Raw genomic sequence first — 21,057 nt, 5'->3', positions numbered from 1 at the left:
CTCATCAACCTGACAAGGCCACAGAGCTCAAAAAGAGAACTGAAAGTGGGTTTGGAGGTTTAGCATCATAAAATTTGACTCAAAGCTCCACCAAAATCTCAGGGATAGAGAGAAGGCCCTGGCCTGGCCTCCCTGCACCCTCCTTTGTGCCCTCATTGAGCACCAGGCACTTTCTCCAGGACACTCAAAACATTGCAATGCCATTTTCTCTCTGTATCCTCTATGAGACTATAAACTGCTGGAAGGCAGGGGTCGTGTCTCATTTGTTACCCAGAAAGACAGTATGGTACAGTGGTAGAGGTTAGGCTTACGGCCAAACAAAGCTAGATCTGAATTCTGTCTCTATCACTTGGTCGTTTGGCTAAGTCACTTCTCTTGAGACTCAATTTTGTCTATAAAAATGAGGGTAGTCATAGCACCTACCCTCAAAAGATGCCTGGCACAGGGAATGCTCAGTAAATGTGAGCTAATATCTGTCTCTGGCTACCAGTACAGTGCTTGGCACAAAGTAGGATCGCAGAAAATGCCCAAGGAGCAGAAGGCCCACCATATCTGGCTGTGACCAGTTTTCTCTAATAACAAGTACACAGGCACAAAGCCTGGGGTTCATGGGTGCTCAGCCCTAGGACAAATTTCTGAGTTCCTTGCCCAATACCCATAGGACCTGCCAGCAAACAGCGTTCCTCTGCTTGCTTGTGAATAGCTGATGCTGAATCCACACTCAAATGCTTGCTGTGCCTCCGTAAGGTATGACAGATCCCAAAATAAACCGAGAGAGAGAGAGACAGGAAAATCACTTCCAGGAACAAGTAACTCACAGCAAGGATGATGACAGTAATAACAAGGCACGGAGACTTCAGGGGAGTGACCTGCAGCTGCTCAGGGCAGGGTGGCTAGGGTCCAATTCCCACCTGGCCTGGTAGGAAGGTTCATGAAGTTACAGGTTGGTCCCCTGATATTCCAGGCTACAGCAGGCAGGATATCTGCCTTCAAATGAGCACAGACCGTGTAGCCCAGTAACTCCTCCTTGGAGACCTGAGAACAACACAGATGAGGTCCTACCTTCAGAGACCTAAGGAGACAGAAGGTACTGAACTGAAGTCAATAACTGTCAACATAAACTAGCCATTTTGCCATTCTCTTAAAAATCCCCCCAAAGATATTCCACCATCTTCCTATGCCATGTCCTAGCTCTTATGCAGGAAATGCTGTGCTAGCCCGTTCTGCTCCCTTACCAAAAATTGTCCTGGAAGGAAAGAACATTCCATGACCATGGAAGCCTTTCCCTGTCACCGTTAAGTTCCCTTCCCCATCTAAAGCCAGAGAGGACAGGAAGGTTACACCCTCATGCATACCCACTGGCATCCAATTTCATAATCAAGTTTAAGGGGTGGCGCAAACAGAAGATTTACCATTTAAAATCAGAACTGCTATGTACCGGGTTATGCCTTCATGTTAGAAATCCTCAGAATAGACTCTGCAGGAGGCGGGCAGGACATTTCTCCCACATCACCAATTGGGGAACTGAGGGATTCAGAGACTTGCCCAAGATCCCCTAAGTAGAAAACCTAGGATTTGAATCCAGGACTGGCTCAGTCTGAAGTCTGTGCTCTTTACCACTATTAATAAATTATACTACCTCCTCATTTATCTACTCATTCCAGGACTAGTTAAATCCCTTTTAACCATTCAGTAGCTGTGATGGAAGTTTCCAGGTAGCATTTAGAATATGGTGGATTAAATATACTGATTAAAGGCAAATGCCAGCTATCCATAAAGACCCCGGAGATGTCAATCTTCTACCAACAAACATACATATAAAAACCTTCTCAATGTACACACAGAACATCTTGCAGAGAGTCTTGTCTGCCTCGACAGTACCTCTCAATTGTCACACATCAAACCCTGAGGCCAAAACAAATCTCTCACCTTCCCTTCTCCCCTCACTGGTCCTGCTCTGGGGGGTGAGTGTAGGTGAAATGGAAACATTTTGGGAATACGGGGCAAGCACAACTGGAACTAGACTTGCTTTGCCCTCAGAGCTGTGGGGCCTGAGTGTCTGTGCTCAAATACAATTCACAAGCCTTTGGAGTGGCTTTAAGGAAACTTGGGGCAGAACAATTTAAAAGGAGCCTTAAGAAACTAGAAGGCAGAGGATGATGTTAATGGGGCAACAAGTTAAATGTAAAAATTAGTACTCCACTCTAACTCTCCAAGAGACGCTTAGAGCACTCAGCCTGCCTTGTCACATAGGTGCTGGCCCTCCCTCCCCAAAGATATAAAGAGAGGTTCTTTTGCTCAACCATTATCAGCAACCCCACTGCCCAGAGGCTGGGCAAGGGCCCTGGGTCAGAACTTTCAGGCTTGATCTGCATCGTGGACTGGGGCCTTAAAGAGTGCCACAGGAAAAGAGGGTAGGGGTAGGGACACTGACTTCCATGTGCTCCAGGCACTTGCCTGGTCAAAAGTGGTATAAGCACTTTTAATCACGTAAAATCAATGAATATAACCCACATCCTCCACTTTCCACACCCTGAGAGTCCCTCTTGTTTTAGTCCTCAGAGACTAGGGGGCTCAGTTCTCAGGGAAGGTGGAGGAAAGCAGCCAGAACAAAAGTTGAATTTGCTGAGCCCAGGACCTCTGTCCCTAAAATCTCCCTCTACCCAACACCATTAGCACCTACTTGGTTTCCCTGGTGGTTTATCACTTTTCTGTGGCAGTAACTACCTGCACTCAAGCCCAGCAGGGGCAATATTACTATCAGAAAGTTGGCTGGCAGCGCAAATGCTGCCCCTGCCCAGCACAGCAGCAATGCAGCAGTGAGAACATGGTGATGAATATAGGGAAGGAGTTGATGAAACTATGCTCTGGCAGCTGCCAGGGCTTGTCATCCCACTGCAACAGTGCAGAACACAAATAGCCTATTCCTGAAAATAGGCCCAGTCGGGCTCCAGCCAAGGACAAGTGGGAGGAAGGTGAGTCCAGGCTGGGGTCAGTGACATTGGACAAGTTAGCTGAATGACATAGGTCAAGTCACCTACTCTCTCTGAGCCTCAATGTTTTCATCTGAAAATAAAGACAATAATAGCTCCTATTATTGTGAAGACTGAACAAGCTGATGCACATGAAGCACCTAGCACAGCATCTGAATATGGTAAACACCACAACTGTGGCTTATTTCATTATTATTTTAATCCCTGGGCCCAGGGCCATAAAAGGGTTCAAAAGTTGTCCCTTCTGAGGATGCTCCATTCAAAAACCAGGGAAGGATCAGGCCCTGTTTCTTGGCACATGCTCCTTTAACAATAGAAAACTCTTACCCTGCACCGGTGCTCAAGACTCTCCCATGAACAATATTTCAGCAGCACTGAGCCGAGCAACAGAGCCCAAAATAGCATTTGCAGAGTGAGGCACATGTCACTGCCTCTCCTGCGCTTCAGAAGTGCAAGGAAAGAAAGTTTTCAATCACTTGCTTAGAAAGTTCGGCCACCCACCACCTCCCTGCCTTCCAGGGCACTCAGACGCGGCAATCTCTGTTCTGCAGGAACGTGAAGGTCCCTGAGTCCTGCAGCAGCAGCCACCACGACTCCCCTCCGAGGAAGCCAGAGAGGGGCGCTCCTTCAAAACAGCCCTATGGGTACAAAGGACATGCACATTTTGAATTCCAAGTGTGTTTCCTGGAGACAGGGCTGGGCTTGGTACCTGGATGAAGTGCCTGCCACTCATGGGTCGGGTGAAACACCTCCAGAATCTTGGGTTCCAGCTCCTCCTCTGCTATGGTTTCCTTTCTCTCTGTTTCTTTGGTGCTGCTCTTCTCTCTCTTCTCTGGGTTGGTCAGTGCAAATTCCTGCAGAAAAAGGAAAATAGGGCATGAACCACCACAGCTGGGTAGCAAGCAAGCAGAAAGAAAATGGCCTGGGGGAGTACACTCTCCTCCTCCTTGCATTTCCTGCCCTCCCTAGCCATGTTTGGACCTTTCACAAGATTAGTCTCAGAACCAGTACAACTGAGGTGATATGATTAAATTAACACAGCATGTGTTGTGTGTATATGCACTATTTAAAAAGTCCAGAAGGTTCCACACTATTGTGAGGAGTTTAAGGGAACATACTGGGGAGAGGGGTCGACAAAATGAGACAATAGGAGACTAACTTTCTACTTGATAAGCTCCTATACTGTTTGATATTTAAAATTCCTATTACTCTTATAATTAAAAACTAAAGATATTTATAAAAGAAAAAGCATACAACTGAATAGAACAGTAAGGCCTCAAACGGTCAACTCAGAGGTACAAAAGCTGGTAGCTAAAGCCCAATTAATTCCTAAGCCACCCAGCAGGGCAGAGTAAGGGCCTGGGTACCTTAATTCCCCAGGGTACCTAGGGGACATACATGACCTCTTGGGACATTCCAATCCATGGAGGAAGGGGTGCAAGTGGGAATGCACAAGTCCAGCTGAGCTAAAGGAGGAAGATGCCCAGGTTGGAAACCTCTTCCTAAAACCTGTTTCCTTCCACCCCAGGGAGAGTATGAAGGATTAATGAGATGGTGTCTGTTGAGCACTTTGAGCTCAGGAGAGAAAGATGTAATATAAATACAAAGTATTATTCATTTTATTCCTTCCCAGCCTCCCATCCTTCCTGTCCCATTTTTAAACCTGTTTGTGTATAAAAAAGCAATAAGGCCTCAGGAAACTGGAACCAGAGGGTTCCAGAGCTCTGAGAAATTACATCTGGGAGGGCAAAGAAGAATCCACATTAGCACACTGGAAGATTATTTCAGCACTCCCACCTCCCAATTCTCCCCCTAAAAGTATTTCTCCTATGAACCCAAACTTGTGCTAGGTACTTTATGTAGATCTCATTTTGGTCTCCCAAACAACTTTAATCCTACATGGGATTAAACAATGTAGGTAACAGTGCCATCTTTTTCAAGCAGTGCCCCAGGTCCAGATAGGAACCTCCCTGGGTCCCTTAGGTCCTGATCTTTAACTAGCTGACAGAGGAAAGATTAAGGGATTAAGGTGTTGATGATGACAATGTAAAGCCCTCCAAGGATTTTTACATTTTAAAAAGAAATAAAAACATCAGATTCAGATGGAAGATTTTCAGATCTTCTTAAGGACCAATAAGGAAAATTATCTTAGACAAGATCAGTTCAGTTCAGTCACAGATGTGTCCGACTCTTTGCAAGCCCATGAACCGCAGCACGCCAGGCCTCCCTGTCCATCACCAACTCTCAGAGTTTACCCAAACCATGTCCATTGAGTCAATGATGCCATCCAACCGATCTCATCCTCTGCAGTCCCCTTCTCCTCCTGCCCTCAATCTTTCCCAGCATCAGGGTCTTTTCAAATGAGTCAGCTTGGACAAGAAGAGGTCCTTAAATCATGTTACAAGTAACGAGATGCACAGATGATAGAATCATGGTTTAAAACTGAAGCTCTGTTTCAGGTAACCCAAAGTTCCATTCCAAGTTGCTTTTGACTGGAGGAAAAGTTACTTAACTTTTAAGCTTCAGTTTCTACATTTGTAAAGAGGAAATAACATCTCACTCATATGTTAGAAAAAGTATTGCCCTGTAAACCACTAGCCTTGGCTACATAGTAGCCATTACACCTATTACTCATAAAGGGAGTAGGGGCCAAGTCAGATGAGTCTGTGCTGTGACATCCAGCATGGACTACACAAAATGGCTTCACTCAGGCAGGTCAGGTTTGGGTTGTGGTTACCTGTGCAGCCTGGTCCCTCAAACTCCTCCTACCCTTTCAATGTGAAGTCTGCACAAATCTGAGCTCAAAAGAAAAACTAGCAACAGAAGAGTAGGTGTGTGTGAGACTAATGAGAAGACAGACTGGCAGGACGCTCCCTACATTCTGAGAGCATGGACACCACACTTCCAACAGCTGAGTTTCCTGAGGGCAGGCACTGCGACAATCTTTTTCTCCACTGTATGTAACCCTTGCCCAGCCCAAGGCTTAGTTTGTAATCACACAACAAAGGAATGCAAGAAGCGCTTCCTCCTACAGGCAGGTGTATCTCTGGAGACAAGCCCAAAGAGTTCACTGACAGCCAGGAACTAGCCCCAAACTCCAGAACAAAGACCACCTTGTCCACTAAGTACCTGGAGCCTATATACTACAGGGCCCAGCCATGCTGGTCAGTCTCTGCCGAAAGGGCCGTACACTAGACCGCAGGGCTAGAAGACCATTAATAATATTTACCTCTGAAGTATGTGGATTAAATGCCTCTACAAGCCAGGCAGGGACGGATGTAAACGTGCTGGGTGCCCAGTGTAAAAACAACTAGGAGTATGGGAACTGTGAAAACTGGAGTCCTCCTGCCTTGACCAAGAAACAGAGCTGTTACTCAGTTGCCACTGCCATGAAGGCATTCAACTTGGTGAGAAACAGAAATCCGTATTTTTCTCTGATATTTCTTACTTTTAGAACACAAGGAGGGTCAAACTAAACATCTCTAAGCTTTACATTACAACTCTTGCTTTAGTTTATCTATTAGCCAGGTTAACTCCTAGTAGGTATAACTGTAATCAACTAACCAAATCCTCAACATCAAGAGAAGCAAAAAGAAAGAGGCAAGGGTAACGGTGATGATGAAAATATGACCCTTCAAAATCCAGGCAAGGCTAGTGTTTATTCCGATGAATAGGGGCTAAGAAAGCCCTTTTCCCTAGATCTTTAATGAGACTAACAGAGTAGGTTCAAGAAGAAGGATTACAACAAGATATGAACCACTGAGACACATACTTGAAGCCTCGGGAAAGCCCCTTTTTCCAACAATCCCATCACTGCTCAAAATATTTTTTTAAGTTTCCTCTTGGTATCATCTTTGAACCATATTTTAAGCTACACACACACTCTCTCTCACACAATTTGCCATTATTTTACAGTTCACCTGTTTTTAGTAGAGGCGACAGAAATTTGGTGCTCGTATATCTGATCAACTCACTCTGTTCACCAAATCTGGCTCTGAGTGACTTCAGCAAGCACTGAGGGAGGCTTGGTCACACGAACATACTACAGGCTAGACAGTCACTTTGAAGGTAGAATTCCAGAAAAGGTTTTCAGGAAAAGCAGCATCATGGAGATGGGTTTGTAAGGAAACAGCAGCTATCATTTATGAAGCCCCTACCCATAGGCCCGGCACTGGTCTAAGTGCCTTCCATGCCGCACAACTCGTCCAAGTTTCACCTATGAAACACACACTTTTAATCCCATTTTACACACACAGTACCTGTGCAAAACCACACTGCTGAGAGAAGAGCAGAGATTTAAGTCCAGGATTGCCTGAATCCTGACTCACTTCTATGTTTCTGTTCTTAGTCAAGTGTTCTATCGGTTGTGCCTTGGATGCTAAGGGAAGCAAGCAGTGGGGGGATGAGATCACCCCGCACATTTACCAGCACAGCCCCTGCCCTTTAATGGACAAGGTGAGAAACACAGTCGCAGAGAAAGGGATGACCCTCCCTCTGCTCCAGCAGGGTCTGAAACAGGAGACAAAGACCGAGAGGTGAGGGAGGCCAGCCAGCCCGTGGTCAGCTCTGAAGTAAATCTCATGCTCTGGTGCCCTCTCGGTTGGCTTTTCAGGGCTCCTTTCAATATGCTGAATTCTCTCTTCTCTCTGCCATCAATACTGTAAATACCAATTTCTTCTGAAATGGCAAGAAATCCCAGCTAAGGTGTTAACTGACAACAGCTTACCATGATACACTTCCTTACACTTGCAACTGAATAAGAGATTCTTAAAGACCAAAGCCTTCAAGATCCAAGAGAATAAACGAACCTCTCAGGGTAGGTGGACTGCTGTTGTAACAGAGACAGACTGAGGGGGCAACATTTTGGGATAGGAGCCTGGCTGACAGAGCCACAGATTAAACAGTGGAAGCAGCCACCCCATTCTAAAAAGTAACAGCTGACATTTATTGACCATCCGTTAGCCATACAGTGTCAGTCTCAATTCTAGGTGCTTTATATACATAATCACATTTAATCTACACTAAAATTTAAGATGGAGGTGCCTGTTTTACAAATGAAGAAACAAAGCTCAGAAATGGTCAAACTGCCAAAGTGGGAGGCAAAAGAGAGCTTACTAAGGCTCTGTGCTTCTTTATACTGGGTTCCACTATCCCACTGATCTTCTACCATCTCTTGAAGGTGAGTATACCACACAATACATCCCTTTAGCATTCACACTGCTCCTCAGAAGTGACGCCCCAGAGAGGCGCCACAGCAGGAGACAGGAAAGGAGGATGGCTCCAGATCATATCCTGATACACACAGCCAACCTTTGCTGGGTGGCCATTAACCTGTAATAAATGCCCTTGGGGAGAACAATTCCAGGTCACTAGGAGCATTTGTCTGGACTCCAGGCTCTGAACAAAGAATCATGACCACTCCCATCTTCCCCACCACCCATTTTCACTGTTGTGAAGGTGGCTGGCTGCATAATTTGGATTTTAAATGCCATCAGGGCAGCAATTTTTATGGTATGAGAGAAAAGATGCTTCAATTCCTACTTGTACTGAGCACATGATGAAAGATTATGACAAATGGATACAGCTTAGGAACAGACATAAGGATAAAAGCAGCTTCTGCTGATGAAAGTCAGTATTAACATTTTTCTGAGACTAGGCTCAATAGAGCTAATATAAATGGGCCAGAATAATTATGGCTCTGAAAGCTCATCTATTTGGTTGAACTATTATCCAAAAGGGACTTACTAACACACAGTCCTTAAGTAAATTCATCAGCACGCTCTTGTTAATTGTGCATCTGCTAAAGTTCATGACGGGGAGTACCCAGATCCTAAAGAGCTGCGGGCTAAAGGGGACACAGCCCTAATCCCTCAGGAAACTTGGGTGCTTTTCTGGGCCAGCTATGTCAGAGCCAGCCCCAACCTCATGCTGTGGCCAGTCCCACCCTCTGGAGCCAATGGGATTCCAGTCTTACTGTCCTTGAAGAGGAGACCAGAAAAATGACAGCAACAAGATCTTAGTCAAAGAATATTAAAAGCTCAAAAGGATTCGTGACTCCTAACTGTACATTCTCTCCTGCTCCACAAAGTAGGGAGAAAGGCAGAGAGAAAACAAATGACTTCAGAGGGAAGGTGGAAGTTTGGCATGAGCCAGAGGTGAACCTTAGCTGAGCTGAATTGCTATTAAATTCATCACAATTGTCATTTGCACTTCAAGGCCCTCCAGTTCCAAAGCCTCCAGCACTTTAACCAACATTTAAGTAGGACCCCTGGGGTTGGGGAAGGTGGCCAGGGGAGGGTAAAACTGTCAGAGTTGACAGTCAGGGCATCTCAAAGAAAAGGAAAGAGAGGGCACTGGGAGCTGGTCAAGGACAGGCTGTTGCTGGGGCAGGCCAGGGAAATGGGGCCAGGACACCCTGCAGCCAGACCAAGCTCAGGGCCTTCTCAGGCATTCTGCCCCTGCCTTTGTCAATGACAGAAACCCTCGGTAATGAGGTCTGGGTTAATGAAATGGAGACTATAAAGAACATGCAAAAAAGGACAGAGGGAAAGAGGACACAGAAATGGAAGAGGGGAGTAGAGGAAGAAGCAGTCTTGGTACTCACCACACAAGTAACCCAGTCCTTGGGTAAAATCCTGACCTTCTCAGCTCTGCCACAAACTAGCTTTATAATGGTGGCCAAGTTACTTAGCATCTCTTAGTTCTCCTCCTTCTCAAAATGAGGATAATAACTTCAGTTGTCTATTTAACATTTGATGGGATTAAGTAAGAATACATATAAAAGCACACAATACAATGCTTGGTTGGATCACAGAAAAAGCAACAGAGTCCCAGAAAAACATCTGCTTCCCTGACTACACTAAAGCCTTTGACTGTGTGGATCACAACAAACTTGTGGAAAATTCTGAAAGAGATGGGAATACCAGACCACCTTACCTGCCTCCTGAGAAATCTCTATGCAGGTCAAGAAGCAACAGAACCGAACATGGAACAGACTGGTTCCAAATCGGGAAAGGAGTACATCAAGGCTGTATATTGTCACCCTGCTTATTTAACTTATATGCAGAATACATCATGAGACATGCCAGGCTGGATGAAGCACAAGCTGGAATCAAGACTGCCGGGAAAAATATCAATAACCTCAGATACACAGATGACACCACCCTTATGGCAGAACTCTTGATGAAAGTAAAGGAGAGTGAAAAAGCTGGCTTAAAATTCAACATTCAAAAAACGAAGATAATGACATCCAGTCCCAACACTTTATGGCAAATAGATGGGGAAACAATGGAAATAGTAACAGAGCTTATTTTCTTGGGCTCCAAAATCATTGCAGATGGTCACTGCATCCATGAAATTAAAAGACACTTGCTCCTTGGAAGAAAAGCTATGACAAACCTAGACAGCATATTAAAAAGGAGAGACATTACTTTACCAACAAAGGTTTGTATAGTCAAAGGTTTTTTCAGTAGACATGTATGGATGTGCAAGCTAGACCATAAAGAAGCCTGAGTGTTGAAGAAATGATGCTTTTGAACTATGGTGTTGGAGAAGACTCTTGAGAGTCCCTTGGACTGCAAGGAGATCAAACCAGTCAATCCTAAAGGAAATCAGTCCTGAATATTCACTGGAAGGACTGATGCTGAGGCTCCAATACTCTGGCCACCTGATGCAAAGAACTGACTCATTGGAAAGGACCCTGAGCCTGGGGAAGATTGAAGCAGGAGGAGAAGGGAACACAAAGGATGAGATGGTTGGATGGCATCACCAACTAATGGACATGAGGCTGAGCAAGCTCCAGGAGTTGGTGATGGACAGGGAAGCCTGGCGTGCTGCAGTCCATGGGGTTGCAAAGAGTTGAACATGACTGAGTGATTGAACTGATAATGCTTGGTATATGATAAGCTTATCATTATCATCATCAGTTATTACATCATTATCATCATCACCATCTTTTCCCCAAAGAGAAAATGTTCCATAAGCTTTAAACAGAGGCCAGAGGACCAAGGGATAGGGGAAGAAGTGCACACATTCCGTGACCCAGCACTGGTCACATTCCTATAAGAAACTCTCATGGCGGATTCATGTCAATGTATGGCAAAACCAATACAATGTTGTAAAGTAAAAAAAATAAATAAAAGAAAGAAAGAAACTCCCACAGCAGCTCTGGTGGCATGGAGACTTTCTTGGATCCCAAAGATCCCTCTACTTGTGTGAAAATACTTACCGAGTTCTTATGACAGAGGCAGAAGTTGAAGCAGGAGACCATCAGCATGCCGAGCAGCATGCACAGAGGAGCCATCCTAAAAAGGAGCAGGCCCTGGTGAGGCATAGTTAGAGGCCTGAGGAATGTAAACACAGAAGATAGAAGGTCAATAGGAAGCTGGTGCCTGACACCCCTCCCCACCTGCCCCAACACAGTGATTCCCATGATGTCACTTTTTTCACAGATGTCAAACATTTCAGATGATGTCAGACATTTCCGGAATAGAGGTATCACAGGTCTCCTACCCCAGACGTAGAACAACCTAAAGTAACCCTCCATTCCCCCATATGAGGAAAGAGGCCTTGGATGAAACTGTAGTCATCCAGGACCTTTGCATAAGCTATTCAGGTTGATGCAAAAGTAACTACAGTTTCAGATAGTGAATTTTAAATCATTATAAGTAGGCTCAAACATATCTTTATTAATCAAAATAGGTACCATTACAATCAACACATTTTTGCCAATGAGAAATAAGCTGGTTTATTCCTGTAGTGTAAAAATCCATGCTTTGGGATTCGACAAACTCTTGAAAAGTATTTTCTGCCTCTTGCTGGTTGTGGAAGCGTTTTCCCTGCAAAAAGTTGTCGAGATGCTTAAACTAGGAGTTGATTGGCGAGAGGTCAGGTAAATATGGAGGATGAGGCAAAACTTCATAGTCCAACTCATTCACTTTTGAAGCGTTGGTTGTGCAACGTGCAATCAGGCATTATCATGAAGAAAAACTGGACCCTTTCTGTTGACTAATGCCAGCTGTAAGCATCGCAGTTTTCGGTGCATCTCATCGAATTGCTGAGCATACTTCTCAAATGTAACGGTTTCACCAGGATTCAGAAAGCTGTAGTGGATCAGATGGCAGCAGACCACCAAACAGTAACCAGAACCTTTTTGTGGTGCAAGTTTGGCTTTGGGAAGTGCTTTGGAGCTTCTTCTCAGTCCAACCACTGAGCTGATTGTTGTATAAAATCCACTTTTTGTCACAAGGCACAATCCGATTGAGAAATGGTGCATTGTTGCACAGAATAAGAGAAGACGACACTTCAAAATGATGACCTACCTTCAGTCAGTTCATGAGGCACCCACTTATCAAGCTTTTTCACCTCTCCAATTTGCTTCAAATGTGAAATCACCATAGAATGGTCAACGTTGAGTTCTTCAGCAACTTCTCATGTAAGTTCTAAGAGGATCAGCACTGATGATTGCTCTCAGTTGGTCACTGTCAACTTTCAATGGTCATCCACTATGCTCCTCATCTTCAAGGTGCTAGTCTCCTCTGCAAAACTTCTTGAACCATCACTGCACTGTTCGTTCATTAGCAGTTCCTGGGCCAAACGTGTTGTTAACGTTGTGAGTTGTCTCTGCTGCTTTACAATTCATTTTGAACTCGTATAAGAAAAACACTCAAACTTACTTTTTGTCTAATATCATTTCCATAGTCCAATTAAATATAAAATAAACAGCAGGAATAAGTTATTAGTAAAAAAAAAAACAGAGAAATGTGCATTAAAATGATGTATAACATAACCATATTAAGAAGGTATTCCAATATCAAATGGCAAATTTCTACAATGCAAAAACTCAAATACGTTTGTTCCAACCTAATATAATAGCCCTGTCCCTTCCTTCTTCATTATCCAGGTTGTTATTAGGTTGCACAGGGTGGTATTGGTCACGGTGAGGAAAGAAGGAAACTAACCAAATGATCTGTGTGTGAACAGGTGTGTGAACAGACAAGGGCCCAAGTTCACATGAGCCTTTATAACCATTCACTTTAAAAAAAAATTTCTATTTATTTGACTGCCTGATCTTAGTTGCAGCATGCAGGATACTAGATCTTCACTGCAGCATGTGGGATCCAGTTCCCTGACCAGGGATTGAACCCTGACCCCTCCATTAGAAGTGCGGAGTCTTAGGCACTGGACTACCAGGGAAGTCCTTAAATAGTTACAGGCTATATAGTCCCTAAACGGCTATAGTCCCTAATGGTTAACCATTCACTTCTAAACCATATCTACTGTTATACCTGAAGGCAGATACCATCAGCATCCCCTAAAACAGCAAAATTCAATACTCCCAAGTCATAAAGCCTTTTACATCACTTTTCAGACAATCAAACAAACCAAAGTGCAGACCCTCATGGCTGTTAAACTTTAAATGATACAAGGATAAAAGGATATCCCATGTTCACAGATTGGAGGCTTAATATCATTAAGACGACAGTACTATCCAGAGCAATAGTCAGATTCAATGCAATCCCTATCAAAATCCTGATGGTGAAGAGTTTGCTCACAGTCCAGTGGTTAGGACTTGGCACTTTCACTGTTCAATCCTTGGTTGGGGAATTTAAGATCCTATTAGCATAATGTATGCTCCCTCCAACTTCTGCCAAAAAAAAAAAAATCCCAATACTGAAAAAGAAGAACAAAGTTGGAGGATTCACATCTCCTGATTTCAAAACTTACTACAAAGCTACAGTGATTAAAACACTGTGGGAAAAACAAAACAAACACTGTTGTATAGGTGTAAGGACAGATATACAGACCAATGGAACAGAACTGAGAGCCCAGAAATAATTACATATGCAATAAGTTGATTTTCAACAATGTTATCTAGACAGTTCAATAGGGAAGGGACAGTCTCTCCAACAAACTGTCCTGGAACAATTGGATATCCACATGCAAAAGAATGAAGTAGACTCTTCCCTTGTATCATGTATAAAAATTAACTCAAAATGTATTAAGAGATAAAATTCTAAGGAAAACATAGGGAAAATCTTCATAACCTCAGATTTGGCAATAGTTTCTTAAATATAATAACCAAAGCACAGATGATAAGTGAAAAAACAAACAGAACTCTTTCAAAATTAAAAGTTTCAATTTTGTGCCTCAAATGACATTATAAGGAAAGTGAAAAGACAACCCAAAAAATTAGAAAAATATTTGTAAGTCTTCTATCTTATAACAATTTAGTATCCAGAATATATAAATAACACCTATAACTCAACAACAAAAATTTAAACGGGCAAAAAACTTGAATAGACATTTCTCCAAAGAAGATATACACAGGCCAAAAGGGACATGAAAGGATTCTCATCATTAATCACTAAGGAAATGCAATTCAAAGCCACAATGAAACACTGTACCATTTTATATCTGCCATTGTGGCTGAAGTTTATTTAAAAAAAAGAGAGATTAACAAATGTTAATGAGGATGTAGAGAAATTGAAATCCTAGTACAATGCTGGTGGGAATGTGAAATGGTACAGCTGTTGTGGCACAGTGTGGCAATTCCTCAAAAAGTTAAATATAGATCTACTATACATGCGATCCAGCAATTTCACCCCAGGTACATACTCCACCTAAAAGTTCCAAAAACATTGACTCAAACAGGTACCTCCATATGAATGTTGATAATATCATTAATGACAACAGCCAAAAAAGTAGAAATAACCTAGGAATTCAACAGATTTTTTTTCAAATGTGGTACATACAACGGAACATTATTCAGTCATAAAAGATGAAAGTCTGATACATGCTTCAACATGAATGAACCTTATAAATATTATGCTAAATGGAATGAACTAGACACAAAAGAATAGATATTGTATGGTTCTACTTAAATATCAAGATTGGAGTAGCAAAAAAATCTGGTCAGTAAACTAGAGAGGAAGTCAAAGAACTTAACCCAAACAGGCAAATGACCCCAGAAAGAAAGGCAGAAAGAAAAAAAAATAATAAGAAACTTAAAAAAAAACAAAACCTTAGAGGGACTTCCCTGGTGGTCCAGTGGCTAAGACTCCACACTCCCAATGCAGAGGGCCCAGGTTCAACCCCTTGTCAGGCAGCTCGATCCCACATGCTACAGCTAACAGCTCACAAGCCACAACTAAAGAGCCTGTATGCTGCAACTAAACGATCTCACATGCCGCAACCAGAACCTGGGGCAGCCAAATAAATAAATTTGGGGGAAAAAAAAAAAAACCTTAGAAAACTTCAGACCTGTCAGTATCAGTCCAAGACCCTTATAAAATGTTTGCATGTTGATCACTCAGCTCCAAAACATTTTATGTACCACATTTGAAAAAAAAATCTGTTGAATTCCTAGGTTATTTCTACTTTTTTGGCTGTTGTCAATAATGATATTATCAACATTCATATGGAGGTTTACTCATTAGGCAGTTTACTCAATAAAGTCCTCAATGAATTAATTCTAGGAGAAACACCTCTAGAGAGTATGGTATTTTACCTTTTCTCTTTCCTATTCCTGCCACACTCCATGTTCCACCTGAATAAACTGGTCCTGTGATAAGAGTGCAGTGGAGCCCAAGGCTCTGCCTAAACCCACTATCAGAAGTTATTACCCCACACCCAGCCCACACCTTCTCAAGGCAGACAGAAACTTTCCCTAAGGACATCTGGAGCCATGAAGGAAAACAGTCCTGCTGGACTGACACTGTGCTAAAAAAGCACAGCCAAATGGAAAGGCAAAGGCTTAGGAGCTAAAAATAGCTGCTAAACTCACCCAGCAGCAAAAGCGTTTGCTTTCTGCCAGTTTCTTCCCTCTTTTTTGGTAGACAAATGGAATGGCTGAATGCCACATGAGCTTTCCCCAGCAACCTGGCTCCCTAGGGCACCAATCACACTGAAAGACACGGAATGAGTTCACAGCACGGCACTGGTTCTGGACAGGTGCCTGGCCATGCCTAGGTGTGCAGGAGAGAGGGGTGCCAGGCTCAGTGAGGATGAACAATGGGCAAAGGCAATCAAGAATGAGAAGTCTAGAAAGGTCCAGGGAAGATGGGTCCCAAGGGGACACGGTCCTGAAGCTTCCTATAACGTCCCATACCTTTTTTATTTCTACATCCTTGGCTGTGGAGAAAAGAGGAATAAAAAATGGAAGCAGTGGGCTCCCAGCACTAGCAGGACAACATACATTGAGACAGAAAAGGTTTACCCCAAAAGACTTCCCTTCCGCTACAAGAGACTATTCATGTGTATATGCATTTACACACAGAGAGAATTACATGCTCCCTTCTTACAGCTAGGGTTACACACTGGGAACTGACGCTGGGGAAAAAATGAGGAGGAAGAGATAAATGAGAATGAAACCAAGGGCAAAAAAGACAAATGAGCAGGAGGAGGCCCAGAAGGGACTGAGAAAGAAGAGGCTGCGTCATCTGATGTACAAACAACAGCTTCCCCACCTCCTGGAGTGGGAGTGGGGGGCGGGGGGTACAAGAGAAATGGCAGCTCCCACAGGGCTCCCTACCACCTCCACACACACTAACACCTCAGAAGCATTTTCTGCCAATACCAAGGATAAGAGATTGACTTCCAAATGGATCCTTCATCTGTCCCACAATAATTCCATGTGGACTGCACAACTGACCTATTCATTGCCTCCATATATTTTTCCATGAGTTGGAGAGAGAGAGAACATGGTGGGGCGGGGGGGGGGGGCCTGGGAAGGCCTAGGAGCAGTGAGTCTGGGAGAAAGGGGGGAGACCGTTTCCCAGGCTTTGCAAGGGCAGCCAGAAACAACTGCAAACTCTGTAGCATGCAGACATGGGTAATGGTATCTTCTGTCCTCTTATAAGGCCTGGCCCCCAACTGTGTCCACCTGGCCTTTGTCCTTATTTAAGAAGTGGCAACTGGAGAGCAAGTAGGCAAGTTGCCCCTGCTTTACACAGAGACAGGAGAAAGGAGAGGAGAAGTAGCCCACAGTTTGGTTCCACCATCACAAGCAGGAACCTAGGCAGTGGAAGCAGAAGAAAACCTCAGGCCATGATATAAATAAAGCCAAAGTCACAGAATCCCACTGAGGTACAGTGTGGCACAACTGCCCTGAGGTTAGTACCCTTCCCAAGTCATTTGCCACCCACTAACCCTGGGTTCGCCTCATCACCTGCTCCTATACACTCTGCATAACAAACCTTCCCATCATCCCTGGCTCTCAAAAGAAGACAGAACTCCATCTTTACATTTAAGGCCTTCTGACTTACAATACCATCAATTCAGTCCAAGAAAGAGGAAAGTATTTCAGTGTTCCACCAGTAACTCCTTCCTTAAGTATCCTTGGGCTTTGGGACAAAAGAGATAATAGGGTACTTAAGATGTCCATTTTTCTATCAAAACTGACCATTTGTAGTCTGTACTTCTACTTAAATAGAGCTTGGATGCTCTCAGCAATCTGTATAGCCAACTTACTGCTGCCCAGAGTAGCTGCTGAGGGCATGGGTGGAAGGAGGCCCTGGGACTCAATAGCCCACGACTCCCTGGTGCTTCACTTTCTCCTCTCAGTTCATACAGGACTGGGGAGGGGACTGGGCCCTACATAAGCATGACATCTTCCCATAACTTTTACCTTCTCTCAAGGAAGGAAAACAAAAGAATGCCATGATAGATGGCAGGAAGCCAAGAGAAGAAGGAGTGAAACTGCTGGACCTCTGAAAACTTCTGACGTGGCTGGGAGGCCCCATGGACGCTGGCTGCTTTCCAGTTGCAGGGCCAAAGCACAGGGAGAAACGGTAAACGTCACAAGTGTTCTTGGCAGGGAGCGCCACCTCAGCAGCCTGCCTGGTAATGCTAGGAACTCCATCTTATAAAACACCCAGGTTCTTAATCTATAGCGTACTGTCCATGTATTTGTTTCCCCAAATCGCCTGGAGAAAGTGAAAGGGCAAGATTTATACTTCCATCTTACTCGGAAGGAAATTAAAGCAAAGAGATTTAAAACATTAGGTTGAAAGTGTAAGTACATGAATTTAGAGTCAGACACATATAAAGCCAAGTCTTGGCTCTGCCAATTTCTAACTATGTGATCCTGGACACAGACTTTACTAGGCCTCAGTTTCTTTGCCTATAAAATGGGCATAATAAATATTCAATATTAGACAAGAATAAACAAAACAATGCATGGGAAGTACATGGACAGCACCTGACACCTAGTTATCACACCATCATTTGACTGGGGATGAGGACTTGCCCCTGGACCCACAGGCAGCCAGAGCCTGATCAGGCACCCTAGAAACACTCTCCAGAGCTCCTGCCTCCTGCTGGATCGACATACCCTCTAGCTGACCCTACATCTCAAAATTTAGGACCAAGGCCTTTTGTTGGGTATCTACTCTCAGGAAGGTAAAGGAAACAGATGTTCAAAGAAGGAGCCCTACAGCTAAAAATGGCAAGACTCAAGCCAATTTTCTGCTGAGCGCTGAGGCAGACCTAGCCCACTGAGTGCTTTTCCCAGCATATTACTGCCCAGAGAGTCAGGCCACCATCATGTAGAACTTGCATTTGTAGGAACAGCTATAAAACAGTCTTCCACTTTAAAAACTGGAAGAGGATAACTCTTCCCACAAACACATTCATTACTATTTGTGTGCTACACAAACTCATACATGCACATACACACACAATCACCTCTCCACAAACAGAAGCTCACCACCTAATTTAGGAAAACAAATATGAAGCTGAAAAAACAATGCAGAGAGAACACTGAAAGGACAGCCCTGACAAGGGAGAACAACGTGCAAAGGCTTAGGGAAAGAAATAGATTTTCCAAGAATAATTTGAAGGACAAGAGAAGTAAGTTTGAAGAGGTCAGGCAGACAGGCTTTTCCCCTAAGACATAAATTAAGCAGAAAGTCAGGAGGTAGACAGCAATTAAATGAAAACAGCTTTTGAACTGCAAAAGAAATGTAGCTTCTAACCCCAGTCTAAACCGTAACTGGTAGCAAGCTGGACTTGGAACATCCTTAAGCCACTGACCATTTGTAAAATGGCAACAGTGTGTGCCCCAAATACTAAAGTCATGCCTAAGACCAAGCAAATGGGGACTGCTCTCAATAAAATCCAAGGCACCCTAAAAGGAAAGTGACTAGATGAAGCTACTGGAGGGTAAAAAGTTCACAATGGACCTAAGCCTCTGCCTGACCAGAGAAGAGTTACAAGGCCAAAATCCACTTGTAAAGCTGGCAACGGAGAGACCTAGCGAAGCCTTTCCAGCAGCAACACAGAAATAGGTGTTGGCCCTGCCAGAGAGCACTTGGAGCCAAGAAGGGCTCCACAGGCCCAGCTGGGACTGCAGCTCTGGAAGGAAGACAACACAGGATGGGATGAAATAGGAAGGGGCATTCCTAACCCTTCTCAATACTCTGTACTCCAAAATGAGGGGGACATGACCAAGCCCATCCCTACCCTACTTGAAGAGAACAGATCTTCAGGAAGGTAGCTAAGCTGCTACTACCTATAAAATAGATAACCAACAAGTACCTACCATACAGTACAGGGAAACACGCTCAGTATCTCGTGTGTGCTAAGTCACTTCAGTCATGTCCGACTCTGTGCAATCCTATGGACTATAGCCTGCCAGGCTCCTCTCTTCGTGGGGATTCTCCAGGCAAGAATACTGGAGAGGGCTGCCATGCCCTTCTCCAGGGGATCTTCCCAATACAGGGATCAAACCTGGGTCTCCTGCACTCCTGCAGGAAGATTCTTTACCATCTGAGCCACTAAGGAAGGCCTCAATATCTTGTAACAATCTGTAATGAAAAGGAATCTGAAAACGGATGGATAGATATGTATAACTGAATCACTTTGCTGTATATGTGAAATTAAAACAACATAGTAAATCAACACTATTTCAATTGAAAGATTTTCTAAGGTAGCTAAGCATATTAGCAAAAAAAAAATGCAATCCCATAGACAAAAGATAGTGGCTCCATCAAAAAGAAATCAAATGACAAGTAGAGTGACTGAATAAAATGCAGCCCAGCCCGGCCCTCTCCAGACCTATCCTATTCAGCCCCAGCCTTCAAAGAATCTAATGCTAGAAGAAAGCTTAAGATTCAGTCTTCATTTGCCCTGCTAACAATCGATATCTATACACAGAATAATCAGAGTTCAATGCCTTTAGGCATGGGCTTGTCGTTGCATCCAGGAAGGCTCTGGCAACTTCATGCCTATTGAAGACAAAGAGGTAGATAGGACTAGAGCAAGAAAAGAATTTTGGTGGCATCATCCAGAAGTGACAATCAAAAGCAATAAGAAGAGTCCTACTAGGGAGAAAACTTACAGAGAAAGGAATAATGGGCCAAGAAGAGTTTTCCAGCCATGACTGGAGGTTAGGAAAAGAAAGAACAATCCAGGGGACAAGATGAAAAACATTAATAATAGTGCAGAATTATACAGATCAAAAGAAGAGAGAATCCTGAGAAAATCAAGTTTTGGGCAACAAAATCAAGAGGTCAGTCAGAATAAGGATGAGAAAAGCCACTGGATTTGGCAATGAGACAGCCAGAGGGCCCTTCTAAAAAAGAACTAGAGGCACAAGGGTAGTACATTTGGAAAGGGTGAGTAGGTCCAATGATTTTTGGAGATTTGGGGCCACTTCTCTAAATCCAGTTTTTTCAACCTTTTTCCTAGAGTCACAATGATAACAGAGAAAATACTAGCCCCAGTGGTCCTATAAAGAGATTCTCTGATGCTATACAACAGGTTCCCAAGATGGTGTAGAGCTTCCCCCAAACACACACATCCTCAGGACAGTGATGAGCACAGTCACACCAGTGGAGAGAGGAGGAAAGGAGACAAACTCTTCAAGAACAAACTCCCATCAGACATACCTCCACCTTCTCTGAGCTCTCAGATCACTCAGAAGCCTTAGTCCTTACACTGTGTAGAGCTGTAATAATCCTAATTACAGCACTTGGATTGAAGGATAAAGAGAAATACCCCAGTGACACCCAATCCTCCAGTATTCAAATGCAGTATTTGGGCAGCCCAGAGGAAAATAAATTCT

General features: G+C 43.8%; 1 protein-coding gene across 5 annotated transcripts in view; it reads right to left on the bottom strand.

Annotated features, from left to right (window-relative positions):
* The window catches only part of SIL1 (SIL1 nucleotide exchange factor), a 258,878-nt gene that overhangs the window by 183,665 nt on the left and 54,156 nt on the right, over nucleotides 1-21,057 (bottom strand). For 3 of the 5 annotated variants that reach the window (XM_040239989.1, XM_040239988.1, XM_040239990.1), the window contains exons 2-3: nucleotides 11,221-11,335; nucleotides 3,703-3,847 (exon numbers count right to left, since the gene is read on the bottom strand). In XM_040239989.1, coding sequence (XP_040095923.1) covers nucleotides 3,703-3,847; nucleotides 11,221-11,325 — 250 coding nt within the window. In that variant the 5' untranslated portion in view covers nucleotides 11,326-11,335. Of the gene's footprint in view, nucleotides 1-3,702; nucleotides 3,848-11,220; nucleotides 11,338-15,501; nucleotides 15,610-21,057 lie in introns of those variants that run through there. The other 2 variants (XM_040239986.1, XM_040239987.1) reach the window with 2 other exon arrangements.

Source organism: Oryx dammah, unplaced genomic scaffold, assembly GCF_014754425.2.
Source record: "Oryx dammah isolate SB20612 unplaced genomic scaffold, SCBI_Odam_1.1 HiC_scaffold_5, whole genome shotgun sequence".
NCBI classification, from domain to species: domain Eukaryota; kingdom Metazoa; phylum Chordata; class Mammalia; order Artiodactyla; family Bovidae; genus Oryx; species Oryx dammah.
The sequence above is the reverse complement of the archived record's forward strand: the minus strand, read 5'-3'. Positions and strand labels throughout refer to the sequence as shown.